General features: G+C 39.5%; 1 protein-coding gene across 1 annotated transcript; it reads right to left on the bottom strand.

The window, feature by feature from the left end:
- Positions 1-1180: 1180 nt before the first annotated feature.
- LOC308086439 (sodium-dependent phosphate transport protein 2B-like) lies at positions 1181-14444 on the bottom strand (the record flags this gene model as incomplete). The annotated part of the gene is made up of 11 exons (XM_080429961.1): positions 1181-3202; positions 4952-5076; positions 5232-5357; positions 5498-5665; positions 6411-6531; positions 8431-8626; positions 9644-9755; positions 10365-10508; positions 13772-13900; positions 14072-14179; positions 14399-14444. 11 exons carry the CDS (start codon positions 14442-14444, stop codon positions 2705-2707), a joined length of 1773 nt encoding a protein of 590 aa, XP_080286087.1. The 3' UTR covers positions 1181-2704.
- Positions 14445-19024: the final 4580 nt, after the last annotated feature.

Genomic DNA, 19024 nt, shown 5'->3' with positions numbered 1-19024 from the left:
AGATCTGCAAGCTCACAATGCGTCGCATCTGCTATTTTCAAAACAAATTGTGAAAAAAGGGACACATTTTGAATATTCTTTGAAACATTTCAACAACACAAATCCCTGGCACAGATATTTTTCAGATGGGGGGTCCGTGGACAAATACAAAGACAAATAAATTAAACAACAATAGGAAGCAAGCCCAAAATAAGCAGCTACGCTTTGGAAACAAGCCCAAAGAACCGCAACATACAATATTTACAAGCAACTTCACAGAAAAATAAGCCCACTGTTGCTTATAATAAGCAGACATGGCAACACTGGCAGCAACGGATACTAGGAAGGGACAAACCTCCTCACCGGGTTAAAAAAACACCCCACTAGGTTCCCCACTGGGAGGCTTTGTGAAAAAGGAACGGTCAAATGCGTCAAGCAATTTGGAGAGATTTTTTTTTTACATTATAATAATGGCATATGCAAATTACAAATGCAAAAAAAACTATTATTATATCACCCTGTAGGCTATATAAAAAGTTCACAAAGTGTTGTGAAATAGGGCCTGCTGCTGTGTTTTGTGAAATGTATTTTTGATTCAAGTGTTACAACAAGTGTTATGTCTTGTATTTTATAGATTTAAAAAAAAATCTCTTTAATATAGCTGACCGAGGTGTTATGTCTTGTATTTTAACGTTAAGGATATACATTTCAATAAATAAATGTGTGTTTATGAAGGTCAAGGTAAACTTTATTATCACGGAGGGGCAATTTGTTGCACAGCCAGAAGGAAATACTGCATGATCAACATCAACAACAAACAGTTCACAAAAGAAACTAGAAAATATATGAAACATGAAATATTTGTTAATCAGAAAATGTTATATGGTGTAAATATATCTATTTGTCTTTGTACCACATATTCTCCCCTCATTCCACCAACATCTATTTTCAATTTCCTTTCATCATTCATTTCTTTTCAATATAAAATTTCCTTCAATAATTAACCTTTATCGAACTTGACTGTGTGTTTCTCTGACTAGTAAATGTCTCTGTCAGGCAGAAAACTCTTATCTCCATAATTATTTTAATTGTTTTGTTTATTAACACCCTACTTGATCATACTACAGCGTCACACAAAAGCATCAAAAGTAGCAGATCTACAAGCTTGAGCTTGTAGATCTGCTACTTTTGCTCCTGAGGTTTTGGTCATATGAGGTTTCCACCCGACATGTACTTCATTTATCAGTCAAAAAAGATTGTGCAATAACAATGGTTATTTACAGGATTGTATGCATTATTTTAGATAGTAATTTAAGATGATGGGCAAATACAAATTGTGTTTTATTTTCCTTTTTGTGGTTGTATGCACAGTATGTGTGCTTGAAAATAATATTTTTGGAAGACTGAACAATAACAAATTCTAATTTAGGCTTAATTTAGGCTAAACATTTACTGCTAAAAGTTCAAACTATCATCCAACATTGCAACCAGAGTCAAAACATTATGAACAGACCAGGGTTGAGCTGTAGGCCCCTGACATTACTTACATACTGTACTGCAAAGGATTTCATATGATAGCTTTACACAGGGTTAAGTTTGTAAAAATAAAAAATTGGGGATTTTCTTAACCACTTAAACCCTATATACAAGCTATATATGTTTTAACTTAAGTAACAGTAGCAATACAACAATGCAGAAATACTATTAGTTAGCCTACAAGTAAAAGTCTGGTATCAAAAATTGAGTAAAAGTAGAAAAGTATTGCCATCAAAGTATACTTAAAGTACTAAAAGTAAAAGTGCTCATTATACAGAATGTCCCATTTCACAAGGTTTTTTCAAAGGTTTAAAATGTGTCAAAATCAAATCTACAAGCTCACAACGTATCGTACCACAATGCGTTTTGAGCTTAGATTGGCTATTATCGAAAAGACAAAGTATTAAAAAAAGGGGCGTAATTGGTTAATGTAATTTACAAAAAATAATAATCTAAATCTACAAAGTAACTTGTAACTAAAGTTTTCTAATAATTATAGTGATGATTTACTTCGTCATATATACTACAGCGTCACACAAAAGCAGCAATAATTGTCGATCTACAAGCTCACGAGCTGGTAGATCTGCTAAGTCTGAACCAACCAAAAGTATTAACAAGAACCTGTGATTAAATAATAACTACTATTGGATCCATTGGAACACGGGTTCTTTTTTTCCATTTCCTGAAAAGCAACTCTTTTGGACATATGAGGTTTCCACCCGACAGACAGTGCCAAAGTGTTTATTGAACTCTGGTCAATAAACAAGGTAAATAATCACATCAATGCAGTGCAGAGAGAACCGTGTGGGCCTCTATAAGAGACTAGGATACCAGACAAGGGACACCGATACTGTGGGTGCCTCGGGGCTAAAGCACCCAGGAGAAATGACGAGCACCCATCAAAAACTCATCACAAAAAAATAAAAAGAAAAAACCTCTGACATCTGCACTTCATGGAGTACATATTTTGTACCAAATTAAAAGAATTAACCGCATGAAAGTAACGAAACGAAAAGGTAACAAACCCGAAGAAAAAAAAACGCAAAATTTCTGGTCGCGCATGCGTTGCGCACCCAATAGCGCGGACATAATTCGGCGCCCCTGATACCAGATATCCTAGTGGAGTAAAAGTACAAAGTATTAAAAAATGGACAAACGCAAGTAAAGTAAAAAATACTGTCCCTCAGAATTATACTGAGTAAATGCACTCAGTTATTCTCTCCCCCACTGCCCGCATCTCCATGTGTGGTGAACTTGTGACGTCATACTCGCTGGTGTGACGCTTTTTGAAGCATTGCCGGCAACGGAGGCGCAAGGCAGAGGGCGCCACGCCGTCCCACGGTTCGGTGGAGCGCGGCGGGCGGGGCAGGAAGTCCCAGTTCCGCAGCACGCTGGGCAGGAAGCGAGGACAGCGGGACTGCATCGCGTCGACGCCCATGACTAAGGCGCCCGCGGCGATGACAAGCGCGGTGAAACCGAGGAAGACCTTCCAGCCGGCTAGCGACAGGACGAACACGGTTCCCGGAACAACCAGGAAACAGAGGAGGAGGTGGAGCAGGGAGAACCAGCGGTATTTGGCCGTGATGTCGCCCAGGCGCCTGGCCAGCCGGATGGGCAGCCGCGTGAACGGGACGGGGTACCACAGCAGGACGCCCACAACGTTGAAGAAGAAATGACAAAGTGCGATCTGGAAGAAAAAAATGAACACAACGCAAAGACAATCACCACCCCAGCCACAATCTGTTCCTGCTGTTAGCAAACCGTGGCACATGCAGGCAATAATACCACAGCATCAAATACCAAACAGACTATGGGACCGTTTCTGCAGCCTGGCTATCAGACTGCTGAACAGGCACTGAGCCTTGTTACTGGACGCTCCTATTACACTGGCAATATCACTATCACTTATCTCTCTCTTTCTGTATGGTGAAGGGGAAGTGTTTTGTGCTTATATACTGTACAGAGGTGAAATTCATATTTAGTGTATGGTTTTCAGCTCAGTATTTATTTCTCTCTTCCAATCCAATCTAATCCACTTTATTTATAGAGCACATTTAAGAGCAAAACAATAGACAATAAACAGGACATCATATAGACACAATGCCTAGTGGAAACAGCAACTCTCAATCTGAATTTTCGAACGCCAAGGAGTACAAGTGAGTTTTCAAACGTGATTTAAACACATAAGCAAAAAGGATTTCCAAAGAAGTACTGCTTGCCAAAAAGGTGTGAAATGCACACTTACAAAGAAAATAATTCCAAGGCACTCCGTCTCACGTGAAAAAAAATTATGCATTTATTTAGAGCAAGGCAAATGAGTATGACCAACGCGTTTCGACCTAGCAGGTTTTCAAGGTGATTTAAACACAGGCAGGGTTTGAGATGCTCTAACGTAGGGTGGAAGCTCGTTCCACAGTTTGGGCGCTATACGGCGGAATATGATCTATCTCCCCGGGTCTTCAGTTTTGTTGGTGGGACCTTAAGAAGTGACTGGTGGTCAGTAGCCCTCAAGACCCGTGTAAAGTTATTGGGAGGTAGAAGCTCCGATATGTACAAGGGTGCCAACCCATTTAGAGACTTAAAAACAAACATTAACGTCTTAAACTGAATCCTGTAACGAACAGGGAGCCAGTGTAGGGTGGCAAGAATCGGGGAGATGTGATCATACTTCCGTGCCCCTGTTAAGAGGCGAGCAGCTGCATTTTGGACTAACTGTAGTCGTGACAAGCAGGCTTGGCTAACGCCAACATAAAGTAAAACAGAAACGGTTACAGCAGACTTGACTTTGGCTAAAAGCCTCAGCTGATAAAAGCATTTCATTAAAATGAAGGAAGTTTAGGGCCATCCATGCTTTTATGTCCTTCAGGCCTTTATGTCCTCTTGCCTTACAATTTATTTATGCATTAACCTTGTTTGTTGAACTGTATTTTATCTTAATTTTTATGTTCTGTGTAAACTGGTGTTTTTGCTTTTTGAATGTTTGTACATTGTTCTTGTGTGGACCCTGAAGAATAGCTGTTGCCATCTGTCACAGCTAATGGGGATCCTAAATAAACTCATAGAAAACTCAAACGTATGACAGTGAGACATATTTGGTATCTGCTACTAGGTATGTTTTAACAAGAGTCTTTCGGCTTCAAAGTGTAAAGAAATGGGAAACTGTCATATAACCACATGCTGACACGAAAAGAAGAAGAACAAGAGTCTGAGCTACTCTGCCTTAATTTTTTTAGTACACTTTATGTTTATGTTTGTTACTGTTCTGTTTTGATGTTTAATATTTTTCTCCTCATTATGTATGTAACTGAAAACCTTTACACCTGCAAACTTGTGATGTGACAATACAGTTGACGTTGGTTCTAAACAAGGTCATCATTAGTCATCATTTACCAAAGTAAATACGCAAAAGATACAAGCACAAACATTGGTGACTGACCTGTAATGCGTGGGCTAATGTTTCTCCAGGGCAAGCCATAGCAGTCAGGATAGCTGTGGCTGTTGAGCCGATGTTTGAGCCCAGAGTCAGAGGATAGGCTCTCTCCAGGCTGATGACACCAGCACCTGATGATGGGACAAGAAGTTAAGACAGCATTATGTTGTCTGACATTCTTTTAATTAATAACATTGACCACGATATTGAATCTTGATTCTATATGAACTTGCAGCTTAAAAAAAAGGTATTCACATCATTGTGAAGGTGCCATGAATAAACATACCGACAAGAGGCATTATGGCTGAGGTGAAGACAGAGCTGCTCTGAAAGATAATGGTCATTCCTGCTCCCACCACAATGGCAATGTAGCCTGGGACCCAGCCGAAAGGGAAAGGGAGATCTAGACAAACTAAAACAACACCAGGTGAATAGAACACAGCATGAACAATCTCAAAGTTTCGTAAATTAACACTGAGAGAAACATGTCTGAGCACAGATAGACACTGCTCTTCCTTCTCGTTGGTTAACTTGTTTATGTTTTTTATTTACCTGTGTTGAGCACCTTCTTAATGACCACAGCCCCCTGTCCCTTCAGCATGGAGTTTAGGGTTTTGCAGACCACAATGAAGCCACAGTAGAGGACGAACAACATCAGCGGGAGCAGGATGACTCCCACGGTGAGGTCGGACAGGTTGACGTTGGTGAAGATGTGCACACCTGAGGGAGACATTCAGACACGTGCATATGGAGTAGTCCTGCCAGAAGATCATAAGCCTAATATCTACTCGGCCCTCGGTATATGTTTGGCTTTAACCCTATAGCCCGATGCAGGAGCTCAGGGTTCGAATCTCGGGTGTTACATAGATCAGACCGGCAACACGTCATCGCTAAAGCCACCAAAGCCTGCTGCCGCCGCCCTGTCATGCTTGCTTGCCTGCCAGCTCACCTCGTCTCCGTGGATCCACACCAGCCCCCCTGTCCCTTCGCTTGTAGTGAATGAACGCCTTCTAACTTTGGCCCCTTGCGTTCGATTCTGCTTTTAGGATCAGCAGTCGGCTATGTCAGGGGTCTTCAACCAGTGGTCCGGGGACCACCAGTGGTCCGTGGGGCGGTGCCAGGGGGTCCCCAGCGAAATAACATAGCGTCACAATCATTTTAACCACTCAGCATTGGCTATTAAAAAATAGCAGATATACAAGCTCATAGTGCGGCACCGAGTGCCGCACTATGAGCTTGTACAGTAGATCTGCTATTTTTGAAAAATCTTGAAAATGTGTGCATATCTTTGAATATATATAATTTTTCAAAGCAAACATTTTAACTCAAATCTTTGCTTCTGGGGGTCCCTGGCACAAAACATTTTCAGATGGGGGTCCACGGACAAATATATATCAATTTAGGGGTCCTTGACATGAAAAAGGTTGAAACCCACTAGGCTATGTGATTGTGGCTGTGTTCTTACATTTCTCAAGGTTTATGGTCTCAGTCACATTGGTTTGGGTCCAGGTCAGGTTGTTCTCCTGCCAACAAGGGACACCGGCAGTGCAGTTCTCCGGGCCTGGGGCTGTCACGTTCATTAGAATCTGGGATGAAAGAATTCAAAACCAAATCTTTGCTAGAAGAAAATATGCAATACTTTTGAGATCAGGCAATGTACCAAAGCAATGCACGATGACTGACATCATCCTAATATTCTCCACATAATTAAGCACCTGCATCTCCAATACAGACAATCAGTGTTGGGTAACGTTACTTTTTAAAGTAACTCGTTAGGTTACAGGATTACTGCCATTAAAAAAGAATCTGTTACGTTACAGGATTACCCCCTGAGAAAAGTAATTTATACTTTTGGATTACATTTATACTTTACTGACATCTAAAACCCATTTTTGAACATTTGTTACATTTATCCTTACACAGTGACACCCTCAGTATTAATTTTGATAATAATAATAATAATTAATAATGACATTAATTATAATACTCAGACGTCTGCATCTGTTGTCCCTGCCCCTGTGTCTGCATCTGTTGTCCCTGCCTCTGTGACGCACCTTACTGGGCGTTAGGCTGAGGCCCTTTGTTCCTAATTATAATACTCATAATAATCATAATATTGTGACAACTGCCAGCTATAATCTAGTAGGCTACTGTAAGTTTACATCATAGCCTCTCAACCCACATACATTTGCGACAACGCGTAATGTCTGTGTGTCGCCAAAAGAACAGACATACAAGCTATCGACGCTTTGCGTCATGACGTGTTGACAGCTGTTCTTTTGGGCAGCATAAACAATGAGGCGCGACGGAGTATACAACACTAAGCATTTTGGAAACCAAATAAGCCTGTAATGCCTGTAACATTACGTGGACATTTAACCTGCTTGTAGCTTACTTCAATGCTGTGAACATGAACGTAGCATTTACCGTGGTGAAGTGTTGGATATTCACCCAGCTGGGTTCAACAAGACAGCAGCACGAGCGCAGCATGAAAATCCGACGTTTCCAAAACGTTCTATCACAGATGATCCGATCATCTTATAAAAAGCATATGCCAAGTTAACTGAAGTTATATAGCTGAGCTAAACATATTTGTTTAGTTTCTATATAGTTTCTATATAAGTTTTTATAATTAAACTTTATGATGAAAGGCCGCACACAGCAGCTGTTGTGCTGGCCTCTCCATAGATTGCAGGCTGCGTGCTCTGGAGATTCCGTTGAGCAAGAGAAGGAAAGGACAACATTGATGTCAGGGACATCTTTAAAAAAAAATACGGATTAGCCTACTTATTTGAAAACTTAACTAGTCACAAAGTACCATAATTGCTAAACTAACGCATTAGGTTACTCCGTTACCCCAAAATGTATTCTGTTACAGTACGTTACGTTAATTTTAACGCCGTCACCCCGAACACTGCAGACAATACATGTCTATAAACATTCATATCGTCTGCACCGTGTCTGCGATGTTTAACTGATAATTTTGGGTGTGAATCTCCTTGCTATGCCAGGACCTGTGCATACATTGGGATGAAGAAAAAGAGGTAGCCGGCAAGGGCTTTGGACCCAAGTAAAAATGACCAGCCTTTTTCATTCAGCTCAGTGTTACAGCTAACATTACACAATGGAAAGGCTCAATAACCTGGCAGTTTTCCACTGAGCATGAACTCGCTAAACAGGACTTTAAAAAGTGATGAAGCCATTAATGAATCCTTACCGTCTCTTCTCTCGTTTTACACCAGACTTTTATCAGACTTTTGTTTCTGGCTTCTGGATCACCAGTGGCAATGTCTCTGATAACTGATTTGTCCAGCTACAGGCAAACACATTAGACATATCAGTAGGGCTTTTGCATTATTTATCACACCGATGTGTTCATTCCACTAACACACAGCTCATCCTATAGAATAGATTGTGCCTGTAGACATTGTAGCATCTCTAGAGTCTCTCAGTTATGCTGTGAATGATTGTGTCGATGATGCTACCTGGATGATGGCGTCGATGAGGGGCTTCGCGATGACATTGAACAGTTCCGGGGCGTTGACTCCACCTTGGATGTTGAAGGAGTCGATCACGAGCTTGGTGAGTTTCTCCAGAAATCTTGTCATCCCCTCGACGGGCAGAAGGACCGCCACAGTCAGCCAGTTGAAGATGGCATTGACAGCGGCATCAGCAAATACCCTGGAAGAAGTCAAAAAGACTATGTTCTTTATGTCAGATGCTTTTATCAAAGAACCTGTTTCTGTGTGTGTGTGTGTGTGTGTGTGTGTGTGTGTGTGTGTGTGTGTGTGTGTGTGTGTGTGTGTGTGTGTGTGTGTGTGTGTGTGTGTGTGTGTGTGCGCGTGCGTGCGCGTGCGTGCGTGCGTGCGTGCATGCGTGTGTGTGTTTTTTTGGTCACCATTTTACTGTATGGTGTGTGTGATATGAAATGTGAGCTTTCCATAATCACAGTAATCCTTAATCATATCATATCATATTCAAGGGCTTTTGGAGAGAAATGAGACTCCAGTCACTTTCAATTTAGAGCACTGCAGAGGGCAAGTGTGACGCTCGTTAATGTTATAGGCATCAAGGCAATTATGCTTTTGCACGGTCAAATAGGCCAACATCTAATCTAAGATTAGTGGAACTCATTCAAATGACCACCAGTGAGTCCCAGGACTCACTTAATTGAAAAACTAACAACATCACTGTATTATATTAGATGTATTAGATATTTATTAGATATTATATTGATATGATAGCCATTTTATTTTATTAGATATATGATTGTTGTTACCTGGCAATTAGTTGACTTTTGGTGAAAAAGACCGCATATATCGGTATCGAAATTAAGAGTTGGACAATATCGGAATATCAGATATCGGTAAAAAATCACACCCTGTGTGAAGTGGGCGGTGTCTTGCTAGCTAATCACAATACTGAATGGAGTCAACCAATCATGTACAAAAAAGAAATACATTTATTGAAACACTCTTTATGATGGAAGAAACCATAACTTAAAAAAAAACAATGTATGTTTTTTTTAAAGTTATGGTTTCTTATATAGGGCGATGCACATGTGTCATGTGACACTGGCCAATCACAGTCCTGAATAGACTGTGATTGGCCAATCACGGTGCAGGGTTAGGCGGGGTACATTTTTGTACATTTTTGTACATTTTTGTACATTTTTGGCCAATCACTATTATTATTTACCTTCCCAATAGATTTTGATCCCCTGCCTGCATCCCCGCCACTATGTAGCTTGTGACCGTGGCTCCAATATTGATGCCCATGATTATCGGCACCGCTGATTTGACACACAGCACTGCGAATGAAAACAAAACGTATTAATATCACCAACAATGTCTCTGTGTGTTTGTGTGTAGCTGCATAGTGTGGAGTGGGTGTGTTAACTTGTTGCTCACACACCTGTGTATAGATGTTGCATGTGAAAACATTATTTATGTGCAGTGGGAGTAAAGTAACAAAGTACATTTACTTAAGTACTGTACTTAAGTACAATTTTGAGGTACTTTTACTTTACTGGAGTATTTCCAATTTTCAATACTTTTACTTCTACTCCACTACAACTCAGAGGCAAATATTGTACTTTTACTCGACTACAATTATTTGAAAACTTTAGTTACTAGTTACTTTGCAAGTACAAATTATTACATTATGAAACATACATTAACCACTTTAGCCCTATTTTATACCTAGGCTATTTGAAAATAGCCGATCTACAAGCTCATAACGCGTATGAGCTTGTAGATCTGCCATTTTCAAACATTTAAGTACTTTTACTTTTGGTACTTTAAGTACATTTTGATACCAATACTTTTGTACTTTTACTCAAGTAAATTTTGAATTCCGGACTTTTACTTGTAACAGAGCACTTCTACATTTACAGTAGATCCACGTGTACGTGTCTTACGTCCGGCGGACACCATGCTGACCACCATCGAGGAGGACGGGGTGGAGCTCTGGAATATCACGGTGACCAGCATCCCCATCACGCAGCCGGCCACAGGATTGGACAACACAACGTTGTCCTTGAATATGTCGCCAGCTGCCTTGCCTGCGTGTGTGTGCAACACAAGGAGTCAAAAGACAAAAGAAGGTCAAAAACATGGCAGCGCACCACTCCATACAAACCGTTAGATAATAGCACCTCCACCAGCACTTTGTGTGAGCGAGGGCTACACAGGAACAATTTGTTTTACACAAGTATAAACTAGACAGTGGTGTGGAAAAAAAGTACTCACATTTTATACTTAAGTAAAAGTATCAATACTGCAAAGTAGAAATACTCTGTTGCAAGTAAAAGTCTGGAATTACAAATTTAATCGAGTAAAAGTACAAAAGTATTGGTATCAAAATGGACCAAAAGAAGTACTCATTATGCAGAATGTCTCATTTCACATGTTTTCATATAAAATGTATGCAAATCTTTTGAAAATACCAGATCTACAAGCTCACAATGCGATGCGTTGTGAGCTTGTAGATCGGCTATTTTCAAATGGCCGAAATGTATATAGGGCTGAAGTGGGTAATGTATGTTTTGTAATAATAATCCAAATCTACAAAGTAACTAGCTAAAGTTTTCAAATAATTGTAGTGGAGTAAAAGTATAAAATTTGCCTCTGAGTTGTAGTAGAGTAGAAGTAAAAGTGCTGAAAATTGGAAATACTCACTCCCGTAAAGTAAAAATACCTCAAAATTGTACTTAAGTACAGTATTGAGTAAATGTACTTAGTTACTTTACACCACTGAAAGTACTAGAGCAGGGATTGGCAAGTAAGTCAGACCTTGAGACAGTTTTTTCCCCAAGCCATTAGGGCCAGAACATCATCAATGGCTAATTTAAGAACTGGAACTTTAGAAAGGCCGTCTTATACAATAATTATACCTTCTTATACCATAATACTACTGTATAAAAGTTCATTACTGCATGTTGATGGAACTGCGTGTGTGACCAAGTGTTACAGACTGTCACGCGGTTGAGACTTTGCCACGTTGTGCCTCATTCATTGTTTGCCTAATCACCCTTGTGTGTTTATCCGTTACATTTCAGGAAATGGAAAAGAAAAAGACCCCGTGTTCCAGTGGATCCCATGCGGTTATCATTTAGTCACAAGCGCTTGTCAATACTTGTTAATAATCACTGGTCAAATACTAAGATAGCAGATCTACAAGCTCACATCGTATTGCAATGTGATGCATTGTGAGCTTTTGGATCTGCAAGTTTTGCTATTTTTGCGTGACACTTGCACGATGAAGTATGACATTCATTTACACAAAAAAACGAAAAACTTAAAAAGTTGAAATATGGAGATACAATGTTTCTGCCTGACGGTGATGTGTTAGTTTATGTTCTCAAGTTCTTTGTTCTCTGTTTCACCAGTAAAACACCTGGGGTTTGGATCACCACCTGCCTAGGGCTGGCACCATTACAAATTTAAGTTGACGATTAATTGTCACTCATAATTGCGATTAACGATTTAATTGTGTGTTTGGTATTGAACATTGGAACATAATATGAAAGAAAATAATAATAATTGCACAGGGGAGTTATGACAAATAACTCAGAAATTATTGACATATTTAATAATGTAAATAATAATGTAAAAATAGCAGAAATAGCTGATCTACAAGCTTACAACTCGTCACGAAGTGATGCGTTGTAAGCTTGTAGATCTGCTATTTCTGCTTTTTTTATATTTGAAAATGTGTGAAAATGTTTCAACATGGAAACGATTATGATGATTATGCAAAATAATTGCGATTATCTAATAATATGTAATAATTGTGACAGGCCTATACTGTACCTGCCTCGCTGTCCTGCATTTGGGTTCTCTATCGTGTCATGACTATTTCTCCACCCTACGTATTACATATCGTTGCTGTTTGGGCAGAAACCTCATATCTCCACATTTCAACGTTGTACAACCTGTTGTGAGCTTGCAGATCTATTTTTCTTTCTTTTTCTTTTACGTAAAAGTGGTTACGTGTGTCTGTGGGTTTTATGAATATTGACAAAAGTGTTAACAAGAGCTTGTTGTGACTAAATAAAAACACGTTGTATCCATTGGGAACAAATGTTCTTTTTCCATTTTCTGAAAAGTAGCCGTTTTGGACATAAGGTTTCCACCCGACAGCAGTGGTGGAAAGTAACTAAGTAAATGTACTCAAGTACTGTGCTTAAATGCAATTTTGAGGTAGGCCTACTTTTACTTTACTGGAGTATTTCCAATTTGCAGTACTTTTACTTCTACTCCACTACGCAAATATTGTACTTTTACTCCACTACAAAAAACTACTCCATAACTTACTTTAACTTACTAGTTACTTTGTAGATTTTGATTATTATTACAAAACATCCACTTCAGCCCTATATACATTTCGACCATTTGAAAATAGAAGATCTACAAGCTCACAATGCGTCGCGATGCATTGTGAGCTTGTGGATCTGCTATTTTCAAAAGATTTTAAGACATTTTATTTAAATCTTTTTGAACATTTGTGAAATGGGACATTCTGTATAATGAGTATACTTTCTGCTTTTGGTATAAATACATTTTGATACTAATACTTTTGTACGTTTACTTAAGTCAGTTTTTTATGCCGGACTTTTACTTGTAACAGAGTATTTCTACATTGCAGTATTGGTACTTTTGAGTAAAACATTTTAGTACTTTTTCCACCACGACAGCGACCATATGTAGTGGGGTAGCCTACTGTAGAGTCTCTTCACTCAGAAAACCTGTGTTACAATGTAAGCTTCTGCTCTGACGACACCAGCATGTGACACACTGATAGAAATGCTACTGTAATCATCGTGTGAAGGCCACACACACACACACACGCACACACACACACACACACACACACACACACACACACACACACACACACACACACACACACACACACACACACACACACACACACACACACACACACACACACACACACACACACACACACACAGAAATAGTGTTAAACGCATGTGAAACAACAAGTAACACATGAGACAAAATCCACAAATTCACGATGTGTCTGTCATTCACTCTTAACATTAATGAAATAAAAGTATAATAAGCATTCTTCAGGTGTGGGTAGATTATCTATTTGGACATTATAGCCTATAATCAGAAATGATTTACAAAATAATTTGCGGGCTAGATATTATTGCTGGCGGGCCAGCTGCCTCACTGGACCATAGCAAAATGTGTGGCCATATAAGTGGCTTAATAATCTTTATCAAAATGATAACATCTGCTTTCTGGGTTAGGGTTAGGGCTCACGCTGTGTGGAACTGATTCCGTGATGCATTGTTACCTCCGATCAGCTGGAAAGCGATGCTCAAGAGGTGCAGAGAACACACGATTATGTAGAAATCGGCCATCAGCAGGGACAGCTTGGTTATAGCCTTGAGGACCTTCAAGACCTTCCACTTGGTGTCCAGTTCTGTTCAAGCACCAAAAAGAACTCAATCAGCAACGGGTTGTTTTAAAGCAAAAAGAGCCGAATCTACAAGCTCAGCGAACTTGTAGACGGGCTATTTTCGGCGAGCGACCCCATCATTTGATGGAGTATGATTATACTTATTGCACAATGGGAACAGAGGCATTCTCTCACCTGACCACTTGGGCCCCGTGTTCTCTAGCCGGGGCAGATCCCTGGGGCCACCATTCATACCTACTGGGCCCTCCTGTGTGAGGTCCACTGATGGTAGAATGACCGGGTCTTTGGGCAGTAATGGAGGATAGAGATTTGAGAGAGGAATTTGGTACCATTTATTTTTTGTTATGCTGCAGGACCATGTTGGAAACAAGTGTTTCATTATGCTTTAACGTGTTCACTGGGTTTAAGTTATATTGTGATTTTACTTGTATATCTTTTACCAAAATAAAATACCAGCACAGATTGTGAAGATACAAGGATTGTCAAAGGAAATGGACTTACCTAGATTGGGGGAGGAATCAACCTCAAGTCCAGGCTGAACAGCCATGCTGCATAAACAGAAAACAGAACGAAGATAAGTTCATTAATATTAACAATACATTTCAATACTGACATTGTGTTTAGTCTCGTGAAATTGCATAGGAGGACTGTTCTCCACAGAAGTGTCTTTCTATCGCTCAATAGGGGCCAAAAAAACCCAAAGAAATGCAGAAGACATGTGATTATAAACAGTATGAGAAAAACTCCAGACTAGTGGCATCAATTCAGCAAAAGCTGAGGGCATCAACTACATCAACTAATTTCCGACATTGTCAAATGACTGCATCATCACATTTAAACATCTTCAACTCCAATTTTCCAAGATCACTGCATCAAAAGTCATCAACAAACTATACTATAAAAACTGGTCAAACATTGGCCAAATTGTCAAATAATATACTGCACTTTGATCCCTTAATTATTTTTAGTTTTCATGAACTGTGTACATACTGCTAACAAAAACTGCTCAAAAGAATTAAGGGATCAAAGTGTTCCCTTAATTATTTTGAGCAGGTATAAGAAAGAGGCAAAAATAGAGATCTACATTTGTAGATCGGCTATTTTCACAATATGTATCTGTGGAACAGAGTCAAACTTAAATGTAATGTCTACAAGTTGCAACTCCTACATCCAAGTGCTTATCAGGGTGGGAGGGTCCCCAGTTCAAATATGATTATTTTGGTGGGTCGCGGCCTGAATATGTTGAGAACTATAGCCTGTGCACAATTCAGCACCCTGGACAGCGTAAGGGTGCGAGAGAAATCGCCAATATAAAGTTATTTTACTGTGGAGATTGTTCTTTTTCTAATATAGATAAACCTTTACTGATCCCGCGTGGGAAATGCAACAAGTCGCAATTATAGGCCTATTAGCAGTCGTTAGGCTAGTTCTATTCATTATTGAGGCCACGTGCTGTCTCAACGAGTAACTTAATAGATTTCGACCGATTCCATTCATATTATGCAGCCATTGAGCCATATATCAGACAGAGAATCAGATATTAATGCCAGACCAGACCAGACCACAGTAACAGTAGGATAACTTTTCATTCGTTTCATTTGATGCAATTGAGATTGGTACTGTAGCTATAAGCTTTCTATACCCAATACAATACTATGGCATTAGGACAATAGTAGTAAAAGCATACATGCACTCCCGCAGTGGGAAATCTAGCTCTGGTCCATATAGCGTTAGAAGGAGTTCTCCTTAACCGCTATGTTACTTTAGAGCCGTTGTCCCGCACACCCCCGGTAGCGCAGCCTCTCGTCTTTAGTAAAAATAGAAAATACACTTTCACCACTCACCAAAAATAAAGACAGTTTTAAGATGTTGAAAGCCTACTTTCTTCAGTGGGAACACTCGGAGCCCCCCACCTCACGTCTAAAATACACTCTTCTTTGACCAGAAAAGAAAATATTTCACCGGATGGAACATCGTTTTAGTTATTCCCCTGCGCCCCCTACAGATCTTGTCAATAGGAAAATCCCCTTGACCAGATCTGTAGGGGACGCAGTGGAGTAACAAAAAAAGTGTTTCCATCGGGTGGAGTATTTTCTTTTCTGTCCAAAAAGTGTATTTTAGACGAGAGGTGGGGGGCTCCGAGTGTTCCCACTGAAGAAAGTAGGCTTTCAACATCTTAAACCCGTCTTTTGTTTGGGCTGAAAAGTAACATAGCGTTAAGGAGAACTCCTTCTAACGCTATGGACCAAAGCTGTGGGAAATCCTACTATTTCCTCCCAATATAAATATCCAGAGGACTGCAATTGATTTCCAGACGTTATAACCTTATTCAATATATCATTAGCAGCGTATATGACATGATATGGACAGATCGTCGTGATGGCAGTCAATGAATACGTACCTGCTGTGTACCTGTAGCGCCAGTCAGGAGCCTTATAACGGTGGATAGAGGCGCGTACCTGCGCGTCCTGCGGTCCTCCTAGTCCGTCCACATATGTGACCTCCCAGGAAGTGCATCCAAAAAGTACTCACATTTCTTACTTACTGTAAGTAAAAGTATCAATTCTGCGATGCAGAAATACTCTGTTACAAGTAAAAGTGCGGAATTCAATAATTTACTTGAGTAAAAGTACAAAAGTATTGGCATCAAAATTACTTAAAGTATACAAGTTTAAAATGTATTAAACAAATCTGTCTGTCTGGCCGAAATGTAGAGTGGGTAATGTATGTTTTGTGATAATAATCAAAATCTACAAAGTCACAGTTTTCAACAAAAAAAAAGTAAAAAGTATAACATTTGTCTCTGATATGTAGTGGAGTATAAGTAAAAATTTGAAAACATTGTACTTAAGTGCAGTACTTGAGTAAATGTACTTTTTAAGTAATTTACTTTATACCACTGGTAGGGCAATGCAATCTGTCATCTGGATCAAGTCTGTATTAGGGAGGTGCACTGTGCACACCTATCTGAATAGTGGGGTTAAAGGAGGAGTTCACCCAAAAAAGTACTTATTTTCTATCAATTACACACCCCATGAAGCCTTGATTTTATGGATTTATTTTAGTTTTTGTGGCATTCCTAAAACAATAATTTGATGACCGTGTGTATTTCCGGTAGGAGACACAAGTAATCTACTTTGTGTCTCCTACCGGATACATTAGCCGGTAGGAGACGGGAATCAAATTATTAGCTTAGGAATGCGACAAAAACAAAAAAGAATCCATGGATTCAAGGCTTCATAGGGTGTGCAATTGATAGAAAATAAGTCATTTTTTGGGTGAACTCCTCCTTTAAAACAATTCGTGGACCATCTCTAAATAATAGAATAAGCAATTAGCTTTTAACCTTACATTTCACAAAAGTTTGGCTCCTTAATATTGATATAGCTATCTTAGTTCAGTTTGTGGGAAATGTGAACATGATATAATATAATGTAGCCTACTTTACAACTAGGCCTACTATACAACTATAACATATATTATACTGATACTACTATTAGTCTGCACAGTATGTAGGCATACTCACAGTATATAAAGTCAGTATGCAACTAAAGAGAACTTACTGAAGTCAGAGATCAGAAATGAATCACTGCCTAGATAAAGCTGACCTCTGCTGGTTGCAATGGAGAACTACTGTTAGGTTATTCTTATTCTTATCAAAGATTGTTCATATAGAAAGATATACCAACCAATTGGAGCGACTAGTAAACAAATCCTACAAATGGTCTCCTGAGTAGGCCGGTTTGCTTCTCCCCCGACCATCCCACCACCCTCCCCCTCCCCTCTCCCTGGCTGACAACGTCATTTGGATGTGCATTTGTGTATTTTCTTCATTAAAGAAAATAAATGCTTTACATGTTTGAAAGTGCACTGTTATTGGCAAAGATGCTTTTAAGAAAGCCATAAAATTCCTCCCACAAACCCACATGCATTATTCAGTCTTATGCTAGATGTGCTCCCGTTTCTGCTCAACATTGTAACAGGGCCTTTTATTTATAAGGTATATATTTTACCACTATAGACAATATACTATACTATTGTTAAATGGGGTTGGAATGATAAAACAGGAGATTGACAAACCTTTTTTTTTAATTATATGCGTTTATCTTTTAGGTCATACAAACACTAACATAAATCAGAACAGTGTGTGATTCGATCCACTCTTACAGAAAAGGGGGAAAAAGTCAGTCTCAGAATTAACACTGAGAAAGTGATTTGAAAAGCCAGCTAATCTTTCTCTTGGTAGGCTACTTACAGTGCTTTGTGCACAAGAAATTAAATGCCACATATCTGTGGTTCTCAAACATTGTCGTGTCAAGCACGGCCAAATTGATTTGTATTTAGCAGATCTATAAAGTATAAAATAGGGTTAAAGTGGTTAAACCGATTTTTGCTGGGGACCCCCTGGAACCTCCTCAAGGATCTCTTGGGGTCCCCAGACCCCACTGAGGGTGTGGCATCATAATAAATGGCTCAGACTTGGATGAGTGACTTGGGATAAGGATAAGGATCATTCCTTTTAACAGGTCGTTCATGAAAGTCCTTGCGGTCTTGTTTCCAATGAGGGCCTGTGAGCAATTAGGGGTTAAGAGTCTTCCTCAGGGACAAATTTCATTTCATCGACACATATGCTGGCCTGGCCTGGAATCGAACCAGGGGCAACCAGGGCCTCTGGCTACCTAGGCGGGCTCACTAACCACTCAGCTATGGCCGCCCCCTACTTGTCATCACCATACTCATTTTACTCATCATGTCAATCAACTAATAGGTTGTTATAATCAGATTACAATTTTTCACTTATAGTACAGTATACTGATCATTAACTCTATAACTCTAACCATCATTTTGGAAATAAAGAGATACATTGACAAATAAAAACAACCATAAAACTAATCTTTAAACTTCAAACCATACTGTTGTATACTGTGTTAGTTAAAGAGTATGTGAATAGTAGGGCAGAACTGCATGCAGCCTACGTCAGCTCCCTTCAGGAAGATCAAACCTGATAAGAGCAAAGAAGGCTCTTATCAGGGCTGGAAGACACTGAAACATGCTGTAGAAAGAATTGCCAACGACCCATCCACAAAGAAGTAACAAAAAACAACACAAGAAACAAAAATAAATGGA

The sequence above is a fragment of the Gymnoscopelus braueri genome (assembly GCF_963280865.1).
Source record: "Gymnoscopelus braueri genome assembly, chromosome: 6".
NCBI classification, from domain to species: Eukaryota; Metazoa; Chordata; class Actinopteri; order Myctophiformes; family Myctophidae; genus Gymnoscopelus; species Gymnoscopelus braueri.
The sequence above is the reverse complement of the archived record's forward strand: the minus strand, read 5'-3'. Positions and strand labels throughout refer to the sequence as shown.